Source organism: Columba livia, chromosome 13 (genome assembly GCF_036013475.1).
Source record: "Columba livia isolate bColLiv1 breed racing homer chromosome 13, bColLiv1.pat.W.v2, whole genome shotgun sequence".
NCBI classification, from domain to species: domain Eukaryota; kingdom Metazoa; phylum Chordata; class Aves; order Columbiformes; family Columbidae; genus Columba; species Columba livia.
In genome coordinates this window covers 6373442-6389131 of record NC_088614.1, presented here as the reverse complement: position 1 = coordinate 6389131, position 15690 = coordinate 6373442, and the positions used below count along the sequence as shown (strand labels likewise).

Here is a 15690-nt window from a genome sequence, read left to right as displayed (position 1 = left end):
ACCGCCAGCTCCCCAGGGACCCCGCGCCGGATCCTGCTCCACAGACGCCAGGATGGTGATGGCTCCGAGGGGGTGCCGGACCCAGCCATGCATCCCCACAGCCACTGTTTTACTGACTCTTTGTCTGTTTTTTAACTGCATGTTCCATTTCAATGCGATTTTGCTCGTGTGAGGTTGAATCAAACATCACAGGAAAAAATATCAATGAGAATTTTGCAAAATAAACAGGAAATCCCTTGGATGTTTTCTGGAAACATTGGTCAGCATCTTCCAAAGGAAAGCTGCGGGCTCGTCAAGGTGGGGTTGCCCCTGGGGAGCCTGAGCGCGCTGGGAGGGACAGCAGAAAACAAGCTTCAGGAAATCTAAAAATAAACCCCCAGCCAGGCAATGGCACTAACACCAGCAATGCCCAGGCAGGGGGTCTCCTCTGTGCCACCAGCCTGGTCTCGCCCGTGCCAGCCATCGCAAAGCTTGCGAGGACTGGTCCCAGCTTGGGGACTCCTCTTGTCTAAATCCAGCTCCTGTCCCTGGGCCAGCTTGGAAAGCACAAGCCCGGGCTGCAGCATCTGACCCGCATCCCCTCAGCCCCAGCAGCTGCGTTTAAGCCCAGCTTTGCACTGAGCTCAGCAGTATAATCCACTGACCCCCATTAAGGGATGTAATAACAGACATTTATGGGGTGCCTCTTCTTCCCCGGGGGTCCTGCGGCACCTGCAGCACCCTGCAAAGCCTCTAGACCACACTGGGGATTTAAGCGGCTGCCAGCAGTGAGCGGAGCTGAGACCCCATCTCCACGGCAAAGCCGACACCACGCAGCCACACCACCTGCATCCTGCCCGGGGTTTTCCATGCCTGCAAAGGAGCATCGGCTCAGAAGCAGAAATCTGGGGAAGAGACACAGGGGACATCAGCAGAGACCCACCAGCCTCCAGCTCCTGCGAGACCTGCCAGAGCCCCCTCCCCAGCACGCTGGCCACTGAGCTCGGGGGTGCTGAGAGCGCCACAGTGACGGGCAGAGCCCGGGGAGCTGCTCGACCCTCCCAGCCTGAGGGAGGGCCGAGCACTGGAGTGTTTTTCCATCCTGCACCCTGGAAGTTCCTGATGTCAGAGGCAAATCCTGCACCCACATGAGGCTGCCCTGCCTGAATCTGGCACCCACCCTGTGCCAGCCCCCAGCACCACAGGAGAACAGCCTCCCCCTCACACAAACATCTTGGCTTTTCCTCCCTACAAGCCAGCATTTGCAGTCCCACGTTTTTCAAACAAAACGCACCCGACGTCTGGCCATCCCCGGGTAAACCCTTACCTGCCCACACAGACACCGGCCAGGAAGCAGCAGGCAGGGAAAAACCCCTTTGCACAGCCGAGTCCATCTCCACTTCCCTCCCCAGCCACAGCAAAAGCAACGCTCAACTTCTCCCTGCGTGGAACCGTGCAGAGACCTGCCTCATCCGCCCCAGGAGCCGCAGGCGCCCGCCCCGGGAGGCAGCTCAGCCTGGGGGCTCCTCACCCCAGCACCACGGACACTGGGGCTCTCAGCATCCTTCCTGGCTGCTGCTCCGCATTTGCCGGGGGTTTTGGGATGGTTCCCCCCACATCTCCATGCCTTGTACCATGGCAGAGCTCACCCCACTGCAGTGCCGAGCAGACGGATGTTTGCAGAGTGTCTTCAAGTCACTCAGCAAAGGAAAGGAGAATTAATATTCCTTTTCATTAAAGGCAGAAAAATCTCTTTGTTCCTGAACAGAGAGAAAACAACAGAGGGAAGAGCTCAAAAGCTCTTTCTAAGCTAGAGACGAACCATCGCTTAGATTCAAAGACACTGTCAACACGCACGTGACCTCAAATTAAAAAAAACAAAATGAAACCCAGCAGCGGCAGCAGCTCCTCTCTGAAAGCGAAGGAAAGTTGCAAAGTTTTTCTTGGCTAATAGGGGAAGAAAAATTCCAACAAAAGGTGCATTTAACCAGAGAAATGCTCTGCAGTATCCGAAGGCACCATCCAGTGGCAAGGGCTGCGTGGGAGAGTGCCGGGGAGAGCCGGCTGTGTCCCAGCTCAGCGTCACGGTGGAGCCACAGCAGAGCGCGGTGCCAGCCTTGCTCCATCGCTACACCGACAGCATCCTCCCGGCAAAGCGAGGCTGGAGTGGGCAGCCGGGCACGCCAGCAAACGCTGCTTAATGCAATTCTGAAGGGAAAGTAGGAGCCAGATGGTGATTATGGCTGCAAAGATCAGAAGCAGGACACTGCTGAGGCTGGAGCCAGAGGCTCCCCGAGCCAGCCTTCCTTCCCAAAGCTGCATCCAGCACAACTGTCCCCCAGCACACACGAGGACACGGTGTGTGTCACCAGCATGGACCCACATGTCCTTGTGTGCAAACACGTTGCTGCAGCTGGAACTTCCCAAACTAGCCCTGGGTTTGCTGGAACTTCCCAAACCAGCCCTTATTTCCTCCCCACAAACTCTGCCGAGTGGAACAGCTCCTTGCCGTGAAATGCGGCTCCATCTCTAAATTGGCAGTGGCAGGAGCGGGATGTGGAGCCAGCGGGTTGGAGGTCCGAGGAGGAGGAGGGATGCAGGGATGAAAACGACTTCTCCCACCGGGCAGAAGTCGGGACCCACGACTAGGGGGGGTTTGGTGCGGTGGGGTGGGCACAAACTCGCGTGGGTTTGGGGATACTGGGCCACCCCACGCTGGCCCGGCTCTCGGAAAGCGGCTGCTGGTGATAGGGAGGGAAACGCAGGCAAAGCCCCGGCGTGAGCGCGGCGGGTGGGAGCGGGGCCCACGGTGGCGACAGAGCGCTCCTGCCCGGCCTCCGTCGGTGGAACCGCTCCGAGCGCTGCCCGCTGCACGGACGGCGGCCCCGACGCCCGCTCGCCCCGGCTGTGCCCCCGCTCGCCTTGCCCTGCTCCGCCGCCGCGGCGAGTCCCGGGAGCGACCAAGCACCGGGACGGAGACAGCGCGGCCGCGGGGACCGCGCTGGCTCGGGCACCGGCAGCTTCCCCGACACCAGGAGCATCCCCGATCGCTGCGCATCGGGAGCATCCTCGGGGCACCGTGAGCCTCTGACTCCCCTGCACACAGGGAGCACCACCCGAGAACCGAGAGCCTCCCTGAGTCTTGCGCACCGGGAGCAGCCCCCCGGGCACCGGCAGCATCCCCAGCACCTCCTCCCTCGGAGCCACCCCGTCCCCGTTCCCGGCCGCGGACGGCACTTACCGTCCTGAGGTGTGGTGGCGGCGTGAGGTAAGTCCCAAGGCAGGGGCCGGCAGGAGCGGGCAGAGCCGGTAGCGGCCCCCGGCGGCGGTCCCGGCCCGGTTAAGGCCGGTGCGGGCGGAGCGCGGCCCCGCGGCGGCGGCTGCCCCCGACACCTGCCCGCCGCCGCTCGCCGCGCCCGGGGCCACCGGGGGCCGCCAGCCCGGGAGTCAGGGCGCTTCCCCTCCCCCCGGAGGGGGGGCACCGGAGAAGCGGGGAAGGGCGGAGAAGGAGAAGCCGGTAAATCCGCGGGGCTGGTTCACCCCCTGCGCGCTGCCCGGCGGCGCATCCTCCGGCGCCGCGTCGCGGCCATGGGGCGTCCGCGGCCGCGCTCCGTGCCGGGCCGGGCCGCCCGCAGCGCCCGCTGCTGCCGCCGCCGCTGCCGCCGCGCCGCGCGCCCGCCCCGGAGTGAGCGCCGCCCGCTCGCGCCGCTGCCTTAGACGGTGCCTGCACCGCGCCCGGCAGGGGGCGCCCCGCGGCCGCCACCGGAGCGGCGACCCCCGCGGCGCGCGGCAGCGGAGGGGGAGCGGGAGGCACGGGGAAACGGGGCTGCACGGCAGCGGGGAGCTCCACGGGGAGACGGGGCTGCACGGCGCCGGGGGCTGCACGGGGACATGGGGTTGCACGGCACTGGGGGGCTGCACGGCGCCGGGGGCTGCACAGGAACATGGGGCTGCACGGCACCGGGGCTACACGGGGCAATGGGGGATGCACAGGGTCTGGGGACTGCACCGGAACCCGCGGGGGGCTGTGCAGGGAGTGCACGCGGTTTGGGGGCTGCAGGGGACTGGGGTTTGCAAAAGGTTCAAAGATTGCAAGGGGTTGGGGGCTGCTGAAGATGGAGGGTTGCAAAGTGTGGGTGGGTGGCTACAAATGTTTTGTGGATTTACAAGGAGTCAGGGCTGGGATTTGGAAGAGGCCGGGAGTTGGTTGTGTGGGATGGGGGACAGCAAGGGGATGGGCCCAGGGCTCGTCTGGGGCCGTGGGAACAGTCAAGGAGCCCGGGCTGGGACTTGCAGGGGGTGGAGCAGGGTGGGGGTGCTTGCAAGGGGCTGGGGGGCAGCAGGGGGCCGGAGTTGTGGTTGTTCTGCTTCCCAAAGGCCTGAGGGCTGGGGTTGCAACAGGAACGGCCACACGCGCAGCCACAAACCCCACGAGCGGAGCACCTATTAGCACTCCATGGTCCGTACACCCATCCCTGCCTGGTCTCAGGGTACCCCCCACCCTGCTCGGCCTTGGAGGGGCTCCCTAGGGTGGCTGTGCAGCACCAGGGCTGTGGGAATGCCAGCAGGGCCCACCCCTGGCAGTGGTGCATGGCAGCGGTCATGCCTGTGCATGCATTTGCAGGGCTGCCTGCCCCCCGGCGTGCCCTTCCTGCATGCCCCATGCCAGCTGGGGGGAGCACTAAAAATTTCCTTCTCCCTCAAAACCTACTACGATGTTGTTGCTTGCTTGTGCGCCGGGTAATGCAAGCCCTGCTAATTTCCCTGCGAGCGAAGCCTTGCCTCTTTGCGTAATTACTCTGCTTGGCAGCTGCCTTCCCTGTGCGAGTTGCTGTGCAGAGCCTTTGCCGCCCATATGGTTGTTGTATGACTCATCCTCGCCTGCTTCCCAGGGCTTGGGCGCTGGGGACTGCGGCGGCCCTGCCAGGCGGCGAGTCACCGCTGCACGGCTGTTGCACAACCGCTGCTGGAGTGTTGGGTGGCACCGCTGCTGCAGAACCGCCGCACAGCCACTCAACAGCCAGTGCGTGGCCCTGGCGTGACTGATGCACAACCACTGCGCAGTCACTGCAAAGACACCACAAAGGCAACTGCTGCATGGCCACTGCATAACCATCATACAACCACTGCATGACCATTGCACAGCCAGTAAATGGCCATTGCATGGCCAGTAAATGACCAATGAATGGCCACTGCATGGCCATTGCACAGCCAGTAAATGACCATTACATGACCACTGTGTGACCATTGCACAGCCAGTAAATGACCATTGCATGGCCACTGCACAGCCAAACTCCCACTGACATCACCCCACTGACAGGGTTGCAGAGGGGCAGTGCTGCAAGACCCCAACCCAGCCCCCATCCACCCCACTGTTGGCCATTCTGACCTGCAGCTCCAGTTTTGTCCTGCTTGTTCCCCCCAAAAGCTGATGTGTCTTGTCCTACTACTCTCACAGTGGCCCAGCACCAACATCAGGGGAGGTTCAGAGCGTTTCCCTGCTTCATTAGAATGAGCACGTCTGAATTCTTCATACCTACACCGGTCGGCACGGTGTGCGCACGCTGCACAGCATCACACCCGCTGCTGCTGTGCACCCTGCCTGAAGCACTGGGGTTGTCCCTGTTCCTGTCCCTTCCTGCGCTGCCCTCATTCTCCATGGGACCATTTTCAAGAAGCTTCTTGCAGATGAGCGTCATGGCCCCACCAGCAGTAGAGGAAAATCCGCCCCCGTGTGCAGCTGCACACCCGTCCCGCCGCCCCCCCGGCTTTGCATAGACGGCACAGCGTGGCAAATGCAAATACTGGCGGCATGCACATTTGGACACACGGTGCACAGGACACACATCAAGGCACCGGGGAGCACCAGCCACCACCAAGGCAGACTGAGAGCATCCCCATGGCAGAGCCCCTGTTTTCTGGGGTGCCAGCACAGGACTCCTTTGGGAACAGGGACCTGACCATGGAGGTGACAACGCTCTTGGAGCTGGAGAGGTCGTGGCTTTTCACGGCGGGTCCCTCTCGGGGACCCGCCGTGAAAAGCCACGACCTCTCCAGCTCCTGGTTAATCTGGGGTGAAGCCAAAGGGTGCTACCAAATACCTGGCAAGGTGGTTGAGCTGAGACCAAGCGTGGGCAGGAGGGAGCCATGCCGCATCCCCCCTGGCAGCGTTTGGGTGGCAGGGTCTGCTTCATTTCTATTCCACGCGCGCAGCCTGTAATTTTGGTCTATTGAAGTCATAATTCACTACTGTGAAAATAAACATTTGTGTTAGCCCGCTTTATTCGGTGAGACTCGTCTGAATGTTAAGAATTCCCTGCTGGCATGCTTGCACATGGCCTTGGCCACCAGGACAAAGTCCTGGCATCCGTGGCTGTGCCCATGGCCACCTCCTTGCACACCTTGGGCAGGACCTCAGCATCCTTTGCACTCTGTCCCCAGGGATCCCTAGATTCCAACAGAGAGGAGATAGGGAGAGAAGTGAGCCAGGGATAATGAGGGAGCTGGCTACCGCAAGATACAAGTAATGTAAAGGTAATATTTTGAATAAAGCAGATAGAGTCTAGCACCCACTCTGGACCCTTCCCTGCCTGAGCCTGTCCCTGGTTTTATTTGCTTGAGCTGTCTTGTGGGTGCTCCCACTTGCTGGGGGGCTGCCCCAGCACCCACCCAGTGCCATCATCCCCAGCAGGAGGCAGGAGGATGCCCGAGCCACGCTCCGGCTGTCCCCATCCCTGTCCCCATCCCTGTCCCTGCTCAGCCCCGGGCACGGCTGGCCCCAGGGCTCCCCGGGTTTCTCCCTGCTGGGTGCAGTGGGCTGGTGCTTCCCCTCTCTATTTGCATCTTCCCAGCCTTTATCTTTCTCCCAGTCTCTGTATTGCTGCAATTACAGACACTTTAAAACACAATGATCTGGCTGTTAGCGTGATGGATGACAGAACCTTTCTGTCTGGTTTAAATCATTGCCGCCAGTGAGCAAACTTCCCCGGCTTAACCCCTTCATGCCCCCCGACCCGGGCTGGTGGCTGCTGACTGGGCACTGCCCTGTGCCCCACGGCCACGCACTCACAGCACGTGTGGGTCCCATGGGTAGGGATGGAGGGGGATCTGGCATCGCTGGGGTCAGTGCTGATGGGGAAACATCCCCCATCCCTCAGCTCCCCAGCTGCACGGAGTGGATGTGGCGCAGTGGGACACACCATGGGACCAGCCCCACTTGGGCAGAGCCGGTGGCCCCGCTCTGCTGCAGTGGGAGAGTGATGGCCAGGCCAGGAGATGAACACCTGCCGAGGCCCAACAGCCTCCCTGGATCTCTCCCAGCCCCGGCCTGGCAATCCTTCCCCCGGCAAATCTGGAGCTGGGGCAGGATGGAGACCTGTGGTTCCCACCCAACAGAGAGGATGGAAACTCCGGTGACGAGTTGGTGTCGGTCACGCTGGTGCGTGATTGATGGTGCAGCCTGCGACAGCGCAGGGATTTGCTGCACATGCTATGGCGATTCCTACTGCCTTTGTTTTGAGACACCAGCATCCCCTGTCACTGCACATCCTGCCCTGCGCCTGCCAATGCCACCAGTGCCCCCCCATGGGTGTCTGGGTCCTGCAGGATGGTGTTGGTACCATCACCCATCATTCATGCTCATGGGACCCATGGGGAGGAGAGATGTCCTCCATCTCTGCTGGGAGATGCTGCACCGGTGATGCTTGGGGAGATGCTGAGGACATGCTCCAAGCAAAGGGGGTCCTTGCATCACAGCCTGGGGACAAGGCGGGGGACACCAGGGCTTGGCATGGTGCACACCAGTAGATAAGGTGCTCACTGAAGGCAGCTGAGGGCAACCGGCACCAACCCTTGCAGGAAATGGTCACCACCACGAGCCAGCCGGGCCTCCTATCTGCCCGCTCACATGACCCCAGCAGCTATCGGGGCTAAGCAGATGGTTGGGGGACAATGTCATGGGTGCCGCCGGCTCACGCTGCTGCTGGGGCAGCCCCAGCCCTGTGCCACACTTGTGCCTTTGCAGCCACCATGGTGTTGGGGTCTCTTTTCACACCTCATGGTGCCCAGCCATCCATCCTGACCCACCACCTCTCTCCCTGTAGCTCTCGTTCAGCATCCTGCATCTCCCCAGCACCATGTTGTTCCCCTTCTCAGCCCCCACAGCCCAGGCTCAGGCTCAGCCCTGTTGCTTCCCCATGTGCTGGTAGGAGCTGATTGCTGTTCTGGCTACATCCCCCCTTCACCAGCCTCAGGCTTTTCAAAAAAGCCCACGGTGGTGGTTTATCAACCTTCCCCCTCACCATGCTGGTGAATCATCCCCTCACCGGCACACTGTGCAGCTGGGAGCTGCAGCAGACCTGCACCCGAGGGCACCGGCGGCCCCTCCGCTGTGCCGTGCTGGGGGTCCTGCCACGGCCCGGCTCTCAGGGAGTTTCGTCTGGAGGTGAAGGCACCGAGCCGTGCCGGTGCTCAGTTCTGCTGTGCCACAGGTTTCCTGTGTCACCCCCAGTGAGTCTGTCTGCCTGTTTGGGTTTTTCAGTCTCTATCCTCTCCTTCCCAGAGAATCCCAGGTGCCTCTCTGTGGTTCTCACTAGATGTGGCTGGGCCAGCGGTGCCTGCCCAGAGCTTGGGAACAGCATGGGACAGCTCATGAGCAGTCGCACCATGCAAAGCCCCATTTTGCAAGGCACCCATTTGCTCAGAACATCGCCATGAGGATACCGTGCTCGGGAACGGCTGGGCCGGGAAGGAACAATGTATCCACGATGGTCCCATTGCCCTGGCTGCATCCACAGACTCAATAGTCTGAATCTCAGCACCTAAATCCATCCTGGAGTGAGCGGTGAGAGCTTGGCTGCAGCCCCCAGTGCTCTTCCCTTGGCATTTTTCTCGCAGCAGGAGCCCCGGCTGGCGCTGCCGTTCCCTGCACGTTAATTCATTGGGGAATGCGTGGGGGAGATAAGGGGCTGGTGGGGAAGCAGTGGCCAGGGAGGATGGCTTGCTCGCTCGCCAGCTATCGCCCGCCGCAGCTGCATCCGCTACGGTGACATCTGCTCAGCAGGAAGTGCCACTCGGCAGCCTTGCTGAAGAAAGGGGGTTCATTTGCACCTGGCTTCCCTCTGTGCCCACTCGTGGGGGTCCCCAACCTTGGGGTCACCCCCGCAACAGCCACCTCAGCCCCTTGATTCCTCAGCCAAGGGCTGGAAGGAGCAGTCCCCTGGCTGTCACCGCCGGAAGCAGACCTGGAGACTTTGTGGCTTTTGCACAACTTCCACAAACATTAAGTAAAAAAAAAATAAAAAAAATCCTGTTTTCCTGGCTGACAGATTCGTTCCTGCTTTGTGGCATTCAAAGGGAAACCAGCCCCTACTGCTTATCATTCCTGCTTACCCTGTGCTGCAGGCTCCAAAAAATCACTGGCTTGGCCTAAACATGGGGAGACTTCGGGATATGGCACCATTCTCTGGGTGCTTTAAGGTTTTGAGGCTGCTGGGGGCCAAGTTTCCAGCTTTTCTTTGCCATGGGGAGGCTGAGCTTCCACAAGAGCCACATCCTTGGGGCCTGGCCCCTGACACTGCCTGGGGATGCATAACCTTGGTGCGATGCCAAGGCTTGGAAACCTGGGAGCATCACTCAGCCCTGCCGTGGGCAGCCCCACTGGGGTTAACCGTGGGTTCACGTCCCCCTTCTCCCCCACAAACCAGGGGTACCTGCCTGCTTGCCATCCCCCCCGATCCCACAGCCTGCAACTGCCTGCACCGGGCTCTTTAATGATGGGAATGTAATTAGCTTGCATCGCACTTACAACACCTTGCATCCCTGCAAAAATCGATCGCAGCTAGTGGGAGGCAGTGTGGCGCAGCCTGCCATCACTCCAGCCCACAAGGAACTTATTTCAGGCCCCCCCCAGGGTCAAAATGTCCCAGCACTCAGCTCTGGCCACGGGGAGGTCAGCACCAGTCTGTGCTGTGCCACAGGGAGCCGCAGGCTGGTGGTGGGGACATCTGGGATTCGTTACAAGGTCCAGATGCAGTGGGGGACGTTGCGGATGTCTCTGGCCACCTGCATCGTTTCAGAGTTCCCAGGCTAAAAGCAGGGCTTGTTATCAAGAGCAAAAAATGTGCCACCTCTGTTGTATTTCATTTCCCTTTCTCCACCTCTTCCCTGCCCGCTGCGCAGTGGAGATAACAGCTCTCCGCGCCGAAGACAGAGCACGGGGCAGGCAACGGCCTCACCAGCCCTATCACTGCCTCGCCGGCCGCAAGGAAATCAGGAAGTTTGCAGAGATATTTGGCCAACAAAATAAACATTTCTCCTGCCAACCTCCTAACCGGCAGCTCGCCAAGCCCACAGCAATCTGCACAGCTCCCCTGGCTGCAGCCATCCGGTCACCGGTGCCCGCCTAGCCCCTGCGGCATCGCCCAGCTCCCGGCGCCTTATCGAAGGGTGCCCCTCGCTGGGAATGCACCGGACGTTGCTGCGGGTGGCAGGTCTGGGGACAGGGACCCCAGAGCAGCTCCCAGCCACGATGAACTGGCACAGCACAGTGGGAGCAGCACCCAGGGTGCACCCCAACCGCTGCCCTCCCCCCTGCCCTCTCTGCATCCCCGACTTGTGGGGTGTGTGCCAGGAATGGTGTCAGGGCAGGGGGCTGTGGCTGGAGCACCGTGCTGGCAGGGAGCGCAGCCTGCAAGGGGAAGCGAGGCAAAGGGCCAGTATTGTTCACTTGGGACAGACAAACGCCGGTGACTCAGCCAGCAGTCACTTTCCTGCCTGTGCTGGGCACAGACCCTGGGCCCCCCTGAAATTGGTGGGGGGCTGTGGAATGCCCCTCACCCTTTGCATGGCCGCTGCTGGGGGGATGCTCCAACACAAGGCCATGGGATGCCCTGTTCATACAGAGCCTTGGTGGGATCCTTACCCTGGTGGCACAAACCTGCTGCACGCAGGATGCAGCTGTTGCCAGAGGCCAGCATGGCAGCACTCTCCTGAGCCACACGTGAGCCACTGACCCGAGAATTAACAAAAAACCCCAGTAAACAGAGGACTGAAACTTTGTAAATGAAACCTAACCATGGCTGATTATTCATTATGATTAATTGCAGAGCAGACTCTGAATGGGTCCCTGTACCAGTGAGTTCACGGTGCCCCATGGTGCTGCAGGTTTGGCCATGCCCTGGCTCCCTGCTCCCGCCAGCTGGTCCCCACAGGGATGCACTGATGGGCACCAGCCATGTGCTGCCCTTGGGGAGCACCTGTCCCCCGAGGCTGCATGTGACACTGGGGTAAGTCACCTGCATCACAGCATGGTCCTCAGCCACCCACCACCTTCCTCCCACTGCTGCCTCTGCCTTACCTTGGCTGGTACTGCCCGCTGCCCTGGCCCAGGAGAGGTGGTCGTCCTGCTTGTGGGGTCCCCTGGGCATCCTGGGGGGGTGTCAGCACCCCGGTGCTATGAGCCTGGCAGGGGCTGGCACAGCCAGCCTGCTCCCACGTGTCGGTGCAGGAGGGAGATGCGGAGCACTGGTGGGGTGCAGTGGGGTTCAGGGTGTCCTGCCCTGCTGCAAGGGCCCTTCATGTGACAACCGGGGTTGGGGTGGCAGCAGAGCCATGTCCCATGGCGAGGGGGAAGGTGAACAGCTGCTGGGCAGTGATAATGCGGCGGGCGGGGGGAGACCAGGCAGCTGCACCCATGTCCTTCCCCAACAGGAACCATCTGTGACCAAGCCCAGCTCTGCCTTCCCTATCAGCCATTCCGCTCTGACTTCCCAACAACTTCCCCTTCGCGCCGGCTTCACTTCCTCACTGTGAGGGGCTGGCGCGGTGCAACTCGGCACTGGCAGCACTGTGCAGCATGGCAGCACCCGCATGGTGCAGCATGGCGTGGCACGGCTGTCGTGGCAGAGCACAGCTTTCATGGTGCACCTTGGCATGAGCAGCATGGTGCAGCAGGACACAGCAGAATTGGCATGATATGGCACGGCATGGCTGGCGAGGGTGCAGCTCAGCACAGGCAGCACCATGCAGCATGGCATGGCATAGCCAGCATAATGTGGCACAGCGTGGCATGGCATGACACGGCACAGCTGTCAAGGTGCAGCGCTGAAATGGCATGCCAGTGCAGTACAGACAGCATGGTGCAGCCCAGCATGGCTTGGCCGGCATGGTGCAACACAGCGTGGTGCAGGATGGTGCTGTGGTGCATTGTGTTACCGTAGCCTGTGCCACATGGGGATAGCTGCAGCACAGCGTGGTGCAGCCTGGCGTGATGTGGTGCAGTCTGGCACAGCACGGCTGCTGCAGTGTAGCACACCATTGCCAGCATGGCGCAGCCCAGCACAATCAGCACGCTGCAACACTGAGGGCTCACTGCCCTTGCTGCAGCCCTGCGACCCGCTGACCCCTCTGCCTGGGGACAGCCATGGGGACAAGGATGTCCTCTGGCTGCTGCCAACACCATGAACTGCAGCTGCAGCATCAGCACCGGGCATGAGCCAGACAGGCTCCCTGTACCAGCCTCCTCCAGGCATCGCCCTGACCCACTCGGCACTTGGGATAACCTCCCCGGCGAGCGCTGAGCTCCTCTTTGCCGTCCATCCCTGCACCCCCACACCCGATACTGGGCTTCCCGACAGCCGCCAGTGAGAGAAACAACTTGTTAGAAAACTGAAAGGCAGCTCCAGGCTGCAGGTGGGAGGGAGGAAACGTGTCCTAAAAATACAGCAGCGCCTGCACAGTCCCTGAAGGTGGCTGAGCAGATGGCATGTCTCGGCGGCCACCTGGGCTCTCGCAGATGGTACCCGGGGCTCCCCGCTTCATGTCCATGGCCTGGGGCTCCTGGAAGGGGGACAATGGCAAAGAGACAGTGGAGGATAAGTGGGAAGGAGGGTCCCAGAGTATGGAGGTGAGAGGTGCTGTGCTGCGGGGACACAGGCTGCAGGCAGAGCAGCGTGAAGTGGGGTGTCACTGGCAGGATTTGCAGCATCTCTGTCCTCTGGGTGCAGCCCATGGCCCCAGGGGATGGTGACCACAGTCTGGGTGCTGCAGGGAGATGAGGGGAAGCCCCAGCATGGGGCCAATGCACCAGGGGAAAGGACCACATGGCCACGAACCGCAACCCCAACCCAGCCAGGGCTGCACGCTGGAGGGGGGATGCTGTAGCTGCCCCCAGCATGCCCTGGACCTGCATCCTGTATCCCAGCGATGGTGGGGGATCCCAGCTCTACCCCATCCACTGTGGTGATGCTTGTACCCCAGCAGTGAGGGCAGAGCAGCCCAGCCATGGGGACTGAGGACTTTTGGTAGCATGTGGCTGCAAGGAGGGGAGGGGTCCCAGCTGCCTGTCCCACCGAGCAGAAGGGTTTCCATCCGTGTTTCGTGCTCTTGCCTCTTCCTCTTTTATTTCTGGCGGGATGGCTGGCCACAGGCCCAGGTGGGCTCAGCACCATTGGTTTGGGGTTTTGCCAAGCCGCCCTGCAGCAAGGGTCAGGCTCGCCTGCGCCAGGAGACAGAAAGTGCATGGGGGATTAAATGGCAGTGGTGGCTCCTGGGGAGTGTCCCAGGGCAGCAAGTTGAAACCAGAGGGTATCAGGGCTGGCCAGGAAAATCCCCCCCAGCTGTGGCCCCGTGTCCCCTGTGTCACCTGCAGCCGGGTTTTCTTTGCAGGGAAACAGGCGAGCACCTGCCCAGGCAGCTGCAGGCGCCTGCACCAGATGGGGAATGCCCTGGCATGGAGGGAAACCCTGGGGTCTGCCTTGGTGTGGGGGGAACCCCTGGGGTCCTGGGGTCTGCCTTGGTGTGGGTAGAGACCCCTGGGGTCAGCCTCAGCGTGGCGGGAACCCCAGGCATCTCGGGGCACAGGAGAGCTCCCCCCCAAACCTCTGGGGAGCTTGCTGGTGCTCCCAGCCAGTTTCTCTCTGAGTCAGAGCCTCAGGCTTGCTGCAGAGCAGAAACTTCCCCCCTGGTGCAGGAGAAGCGGGATGGGCTCCCACCACCCCCACGCTCGGAGCATGAGGGCAGCAGGAGGGCAGAAACCCCGGGGGCAGCAGGGGCACCCGCCACCCACCTTCACACTTACCAGGGCCACGCCAACCCCGTGCTTGGCACCGCACGGTGCCCCGGTGCTGGGGAGTTCCCCGGGGGGTGCTCACCACCTCCCCCCCACCTGCAGCACCCACTGCCTTCCTCTTTCTGTCTAACAGCGATGCGGCCACCCCCGGGTGGGAAACCCGAGGTGAAAGGAAGTCAGCAATAATCCGTGAGCAAAACATCACTGACAGCTGCCAGAACCGAAAAGAGACCATCGCCACCCAAAGTGGGTGCTGCCTTTTGGGGTGAGGGTGGGACACACATGGCCTGGGCTGCATACAAATGTGTGGATTTGATGGGATGGCATGGGATAGGATGTGATGGCATGGGATGGGATGGCATGAGATGGGATGGGATGGGATGGGATGGGATGGGATGGGATGGGATGGGATGGGATGGGATGGGATAGGATGGGATGGCATGGCATGGCATGGCATGGCATGGCATGGCATGGGTGGGATGCAGGTTTATAGACCGATGCCCTAACCTGCCTCTTCCAACCTTGGGAAATGTGGATGTGGGTGCAAAGGCAGGAGGTGCAGGAGCTGGGGATGGGAAGGAGAGAGGCAGCTGAGCCAGGAAGACGGGAGCTGCCGAGAGTTCACATGAAACACAAAGGCAAATTCTTTGAGGAAAAAAAAAAAGAAAAAAAAAAAAGAAGAAATCAAAGGGATGTGGAGAGGGAGATAAGAAGGAAGACAGAGCAGGCGACGAGGGAGTGGAGAGGACATGGGCAGAGGGAGGCAGAAACGCGGGCGGAGGCGAAGTGGGAGCTGGGGGAGCTGTCTGGCGCGGTCCCTATCACCTCTCTCCATCACGGCAGCCTAACCTCAAGTAGTTTTTCACCGAGATTGGAGTGATCAGGTAGGGCTGCCCTCGCAGGCAGCTGCAGGGCCGTGAATAAGCACCTGCTTATCTCTGCCCAACGGCTGTGCACGGCTGCAGATTGCGGGGAGGACTGGGAGCTGCTGCAGCCTGCGATTTCCATATCAGCGCCCTGCAGCCGCCTGCACCAAATAAACACAACAGCCCCATGGACAAAAGGTTAATTATCAATTTTCAGAAAGGGAGAGAGAGGGGAGGGAGAGAGGGGAACAGAACGGCTGTTGCCAGCCACGGGGACGCACAGCCGCCTCCAGTCGGGGTGCTGGGCTCTGTGTCCTGGGTGAAGCATCCCCATGGTCCCTGGGGCTGTGCCGGCACCTCCAGGCTTCGGGGTGGAGGATGAGAGATGGGGATGGAAATGGAGATTGGGATGGGGATGGAGACTGGGATGGGGACAGGGATGAGGATAGAGATGGGGATGGAGATGGAAATGAGAATGGAGATGGAGATGGAAATGGAGATGGGGACAGGGATAGAGATGGGGATGGGGATGGAGATGAAGATGAAGATGGAGTTGAAGATGGAGACGGAGATGATGGAAATGGATATGGAGATGGAGACAGTGGGATGGGGACAGTGATGGGTCTGTGTATGCACAGAGGCAGTGGGACTGGGGGAAGATGTAGGGAGAAAGGGCCCCTCGCAGCCTCCCAGATGGGCAGGGGCAGGATTGGGGGAAGGCACATCCTCCTCCTCATGGGCATGAAAGTCCCCGCCTGCTCCGCTCCCCACAGCTGC

General features: G+C 61.1%; 1 protein-coding gene and 1 long non-coding RNA gene across 11 annotated transcripts in view; one reads left to right on the top strand and one right to left on the bottom strand.

Moving 5' to 3' along the window:
• The window catches only part of CBFA2T3 (CBFA2/RUNX1 partner transcriptional co-repressor 3), a 29166-nt gene extending 17549 nt beyond the window's left edge, over positions 1-11617 (bottom strand). For 2 of the 9 annotated variants that reach the window (XM_065028788.1, XM_065028794.1), the window contains exons 1-2: positions 11336-11612; positions 6081-6426 (exon numbers count right to left, since the gene is read on the bottom strand). In XM_065028788.1, the coding sequence (XP_064884860.1) occupies positions 6081-6219 (139 nt within the window). In that variant the 5' untranslated portion in view covers positions 6220-6426; positions 11336-11612. Of the gene's footprint in view, positions 1-1306; positions 1522-3220; positions 3497-6080; positions 6427-11335 lie in introns of those variants that run through there. The other 7 variants (XM_065028790.1, XM_065028791.1, XM_065028789.1 and 4 more) reach the window with 7 other exon arrangements.
• LOC135575340 (uncharacterized) lies at positions 3109-6262 on the top strand. 2 transcript variants are annotated; one of them, XR_010465916.1, is made up of 3 exons: positions 3110-3247; positions 4357-4438; positions 5438-6262. It is a non-coding gene; the product is annotated as an uncharacterized LOC135575340 (long non-coding RNA). The 2 variants fall into 2 exon arrangements; XR_010465917.1 differs by lacking the exon at positions 4357-4438 and having other exon boundaries at positions 3109-3247.
• Positions 11618-15690: the final 4073 nt, after the last annotated feature.